This window comes from Heptranchias perlo, chromosome 32, assembly GCF_035084215.1.
Source record: "Heptranchias perlo isolate sHepPer1 chromosome 32, sHepPer1.hap1, whole genome shotgun sequence".
In the NCBI taxonomy this organism is placed as follows: domain Eukaryota; kingdom Metazoa; phylum Chordata; class Chondrichthyes; order Hexanchiformes; family Hexanchidae; genus Heptranchias; species Heptranchias perlo.
The window spans coordinates 3,222,071-3,228,070 of NC_090356.1; the positions used below are offsets into that span (position 1 = coordinate 3,222,071).

Genomic DNA, 6,000 nt, shown 5'->3' on the forward strand with positions numbered 1-6,000 from the left:
GTTTCCTTCAGTTCCTCCCTCTCACTAGACCCTTGGTTCCCTATCATTTCTGGGCGGTTATTTGTGTCCTCCTTTGTGAAGATAGAACCAATTGTTCTGCCATTTCTTTGTTCCCCATTATAATTTCCCCCATTTCTGACTGTAAGGGACCAACATTTGTCTTCACTAATCTTTTTCTCTTGACATATTTATAGAAGCTTTTACAGTCAGTTTTTATGTTCCCTGCTAGTTTACTCTCATACTCTATTTTTCCCCTCTTAATCAATCTCTTTGTCCTCCTTTGCTGAATTCTGAACTGCTCCCAATCCTCAGGCTTGCTGCTTTTTCTGACAATTTTATATGTCTCCTCATTGGATCTAATATCCTTAATTTCTTTTGTAAGCCACGGTTGAGCCACGTTTCCTGTTTTATTTTTGTGCCAGACAGGAATGAATAATTGTTGTAATTCCTGCAGACGTTCTTTAAATATTAGCCATGGCCTATCCACCGTCATCCCTTTTAGTAAAGTTCCCCAATCTATCATAGCCAACTCGCACCTCATACTTTCGTAATTTCCTTTATTTAGTTTCGAAATCAACTACTTCAATCTCCATCTTAATGAGGAATTCTACCATGTTATGGTCACTCTTCCCTAAGGGACCCTGCACAACAAGATTCTTAATTAATCCTTTCTCATTGCACAATACCCAGTCCAGGATCGCCTGTTCTCTAGTTGGTTCCTCAACGTATTGGTCTAGAAAACCATCATGTACACACTCCAGGAATTCCTCCCCCACAGTATTATTGCTAATTTGGTTTGACTATATGTAGATTAAAGTCACCCATGATTATAGTTGTACCCTTCTTGTATGCGTCTCTAATTTCCTGTTTAATGCCCTCCCCTACATCTCCACTACTGTTTGGGGGCCGATAGACAACCCCCACCAACGTTTTCTGCCGCTTGGTGTTTCTTAGCTCCACCCATACAGATTCCACATCGTGATTTTCCGAGCCAATATCCTTCCTCACCATTGCATTGATTTCCTCCTTTACTAACAACGCTACCCCACCTCCTTTCCCTTTTTGCCTGTCCTTCCTAAATATTGAATACCCCTGGATGTTCAGTTCCCATCCTTGGTCACCCTGCAGCCATGTCTCCGTAATCGTAACTATATCATAACCGTTAATATCTATCTGCGCTGTTAATTCATCTACCTTATTGCGAATGCTCTGCACATTAAGACACAATGCCTTTAGTCTTGTCTTTTTAAGATTGCTAGTCATCTTAGTTTTATTTTGCAGTATGGCCCTATTTGTTTTTCGCCCTTGTTTTCTGTGCCTTCCACTACCTAACAGCACTATGGGAGCACCTTCGCCACACGGACTGCAGCGGTTCAAGAAGGCGGCAGCTCACCACCACCTTCTCGAGGGATGGGCAATAAATGCCTTGCTAGCAACGCGCACATCCTGAGAAATAATTTTTAAAAAACCAAACAGGCTGTTTACTTAACAATTAAACTTTGTTCTCTAAAGGGACACAGCTCCACCTTAACAAAATGATACACTGTGTAGGATATAATATAAAATCCCTGCCTTTATAACTCAGCACATCCTCTGTCTCACCCTGGACACATCCAATGGACGTGGTGTAACTTCGAAATAGAACCAAAATAAAGCAGGCCTTGGATGTAGCATTTTTGTGATGTGAATTATTTTTGCAGCTTTTGCATAGCTCTTTAACATAACAGGCATGCTTCTGGGAATATAGATTTTTTACATATATATATATGATATAGTTTCTCTGTATCTACTCTATCGAATCCTTTTATCATTTTAAACACCTCGATTGGAAAGGGAAAAAAAACTTGATCAGTAAAACATTTGTCTGTCCTTTTTGGTGTCAAAAATCAAAGTCTGGACAGTTACAAGTGTGTTGTTCTGCTAAATGATAAATAGTCTCTTTTGCAACTAGTTACAGTTAATTGATGAATGGCAATATCCTTCCTATTTGGAATGATCACATCCACTCTAAGGACCAACTTGGAGGCCAATGTTAAGTGGACTGTTCCTGTTGTCACAGGAATTCTTGGTGCCATTTATCACTCCCCACCTCCAGCTTTCTCCCCTGGGGGGGGGGGGGGCTGACCCTTCCTGGGGGGTTACAGTTCCATAGATGCCAGTAGCCCCCCCAAGTACCACATTTAAGTGATCATTATTCACGTGAGCTGAGACAGTAAATATCAGAAGGTTATTTAATTGTCATGGGAGGGAGAATGCACAGCTGAATTCATTCCTATCTTCATCTGACACTCACAGATGCTTATTATCCAGTTGGCTGATTTTACAGTCTAGCTCAGGAGCACTGTATCAAACTTTAGTGCCCCTACACTCCCCCTTCCCAGCTGATAGCATAGACTGGGGATCCAGTTTGGCCTCAATGGCCCACTATCAAAGTACATGGTGCGTTTACCCAAATGGGCCAGTGCAGGGGGCCAACACCCATGGTTTACAGCTTTGTAAATTATGATTATGAGAGTGTTGGCTTCAGCCTGACTGATGTGAAGAGGAAAGAGACAGAAACACAAAGCCGTGTTTTTAGGGACTGTATTAAGATGCACTTCGAGTTTATACAGTCAGGTAAAGCCTTTCAATTTGTGAGAGACTTTCTTACCAAATAGCTTATTAATCTCAAGTAGGATAGCAGTAAATTCTGTACACAGAAAATACAATAACACCTTACAAGGTACTGTTTTAAAAAAAATAAACAAGTTAAAACACTGGAATTCTGAGTGGATATGTGCAAATGGCTGGGATTTCTCTCAGATGGTCTCCCGTGTATTAAACCAAGTGAACAATGCAATACTTACCATTTACATTTATAACACAACACTGTTAAGCAAAGAGATCCTTTATCAAATCACCCTCACACCAACACCCTAAACCCTAGCACTGGATTGGGGAGGGGGGGTGGTAGAGCAGGAAAAGAGGAACTGAGCCGGGATGCGTGAGAAATCGGCAAAATATAAAAGTCGAACCACTGACTCTTCTGTTTGTCATCACCAGATGTGTCTGGTGTTTACCAGTTTGTATCTAGTTATGCATCATCTCCTGAAGCATCTTTGATTGGCTCAGAAAAGTGAGGATGATTTTCCCAGTTTTTCCTGAGATTGGCTTCAGTTTTTATTTTTTTGCCTCCTCCAAGAATCAGCATCACCTGTGACTGACGATTCTGGGCAGCGTCTGATGGATGCAGTGAGCACGGGTGGGACGCCCACAGCCCACAGCCGGAACGCTGGCCCGTGCAGTCCTGCTCTCGACCACTGTCCTGTGCTGGAAACTTCTTGTCTGACAACGGGATCAGCCTCAGCTGCAGCTCTCCTGGTCCCCAATGCTTCCCCCACCCCCTTCACACGTGAAGAATGGGCATCCCCCCCCCCGATGCCCATGGAACCTCAGCGAGTGCTCAGTGCCTTTATAGAGGAAAAAAATAGTGGGTGGGGAGACAGAGAACAAAAGTGGGAGAGGGAGGGAAAGAAAGAGGAGGAAAGGAGGGAGGGAAATGAGACTGGGAAGAAGTAGGTGAGAGAGGGAAAAAGAGAAGGAATGAGGGAGTGCAGGAAGGAAAGGTGAGGGAAAGGAGGAAGGTGGAGAGGAACAACTTGTATTTACATAGAGCCTTTAACATAGTAAGGAGTAACGGAGAGAAAGACCGAAGAGGGAAGGAAGGAGGGCGAGAGGGAAAGAAATAACGAGAGAGGGATGGCAAGGGAGGGAATGAACGTCACACACAATGTAAAATGCTCAGCTCAGAAACCTAAACCTCGATGAGTTCAGACACATCATCTCAATTTATAAAATGTGGCTTTAAACAGTCACTGAGGTTTCATTGTTCATGGTTTCACTGAGTTTAATAAAGCAACTTAAATAACATTTGGTGAAAAAAAAGTTATTACAGATGAGCTTCATAAAACTATCAATCTTCGGCAGAACGACAGAAATGAGAATTGGGATACCGCCCCCCACCTCGTCTTCTCGCCCTCTCCTGAAGGCGCCGACTCTGACTGGGGTACAGGGGTATGGGGGGTCCCAGGCATCCCCCAGTACTTCATCCAATTGGCCATTCTTCATGCGTGATTGTTGCCAGTGACGGCGGGAGACATCATTTGTTGAGCCCAATCCTGCCCTCACCTGATCGCCGCTTTCCAGCAGATCACTGGCTATAAATCAGGAACAAGCAGGGCTGATTTTATTCCCCACTGGCCTGGCTCAGTGGCACTGAGACTAATTCCAGGAACCCCCATGTCCCATCCAAGCTAAATTCAACTAACTCAGCACAGATCAGTGTCAAACCTGGACCCCTCTGGTCTGTGTGACTCAGCTCGACAGTGGAAGACACCTCGACCCACCAGACCATTGGGCAGTTGACGAGAAACAGGGAATAAACCTGAACAAATTCCTCTGGGTTATCAGTAACACACTAAACCTCTCGTACAGCATCGTATTGGTCATCGTGATCAGGAGCAGTTCCCTGGCGTGTGGTCCTTCTGAAGTGGGTAGGTGTCCAGTCTCGCCAAACATCCTACATAATACTAAACGGTAATCAGCACGACGCATCCAATGGCACTAATTCTTTGTTCCATCACCTCAAAAAACTGCATTGGTGGGGGTTGTAAGGGGGTATGAATGTCTCTGCCATGCTAACACATGGAAGCCAAGCTGGGGAGAACTCTCAACACCCCAACCAGAACAAGGAGGAGCATTACTCGTTCCAAACCAGGCTGAACTAAACCCGGATGATGTATAACATACGGGCTGTGGGAGTGCCGTGTACTGGGGACGGGCAGACTGGCCATGTAGGAAATCAGGGTTCCCCGAGTGTTTCCCCCCCACCCTGAATGGTTCCACGTGCTGATTGATCCGTGACCCACTTTACCATGAGAATGCCGAAGAATCCTACACCCTTTCATTAGGGTTGGTACATTGTACTGGGATTGGGGTTGGTACATTGTACTGGGATTGGGGTTGGTACATTGTACTGGGATTGGGGTTGGTACATTGCATCAGGGATTAGGGATGGTGTATTGTATTGGGGATTATGGATGGTACATTGTACTAGGGATTAGGGATGGTGTACTAGTGATTAGGGATGGTATATTTACTGGGGGTTAGGGGTGGTTGATTGTACAGGGGGTTATTATGAGTAGCACAATCTGTAGAATTGGTTTGATATTCCAGAGTTTACCACCTCTGGTTGGGATCTCGCTTTACTTGTCTCTTCGCCCCACACCCCTAGCCTCTGGCGTTATCCTCCCTCAAACAACAGTCAATGTAACAGGAATAGTCTTCCACGAACGTGCGAAAAAAGTGCAAATATGTACAAGTGAGCAGAGCCCCCCAAACGAAAACAGTTCAAGTTTTCTGACAAAGTTTAAAGAACTCTGGGAGTATGGAGGTGGAATCGACTGCTCGAAGTCTGAGAGTTGCCCCCTGGGTCCCTCTCATCAATCCTCAATGCAGATTACATCACTGCCTTTGTCTTTCCTGTCTCCTGCTTCCAGTTCTTTCAGTCCTTCCGACAAGAGCTTTTTATCGGGGACATTCACAGCCGAAATATTTGTGGTTGCTGCAAACAAGCAGAAATACTTTAACATATTTTTCTTTTAGTTGATTTTAAAATCAACACCAACTTGTATAGCGCCTTTAACATAGTGAAACATCCCGAGACCCTTCACAGGAGCGTTAATCAGGCAAAATTTGACACCGAGCCACATAAGGAGATATTAGGACAGGTGACCAAGCTTGGTCAAAGAGGGAGGTTTTAAGAGCATCTTAAAGGAGGGTAGAGAGGCGGAGAGGTTTAGGAGGGAATTCCAGAGCTTAGGGCCCAGGCAGCTGAAGGTACGGCCGCCAATGGTGGGATGAAGGAAATCGGGGATGCGCGAGAGACCAGAATTGGACGATTTCAAACCCCTCCCTCCCCCCAGTGCACCGTTTCACTGGTGGAGCCGAGCCTTTTTGGCT

At 44.9% G+C, this 6,000-nt stretch overlaps 1 protein-coding gene across 1 annotated transcript in view; it reads right to left on the reverse strand.

Annotated features, from left to right (window-relative positions):
• Window positions 1-3,399: 3,399 nt before the first annotated feature.
• Window positions 3,400-6,000, reverse strand: part of chd5 (chromodomain helicase DNA binding protein 5) — a 73,786-nt gene continuing 71,185 nt past the window's right edge. Inside the window, exon 37 of the mRNA XM_067970208.1 lies at window positions 3,400-5,602. Coding sequence (XP_067826309.1) covers window positions 5,481-5,602 — 122 coding nt within the window. The 3' untranslated portion in view covers window positions 3,400-5,480. The remainder of the gene's footprint in view (window positions 5,603-6,000) is intronic.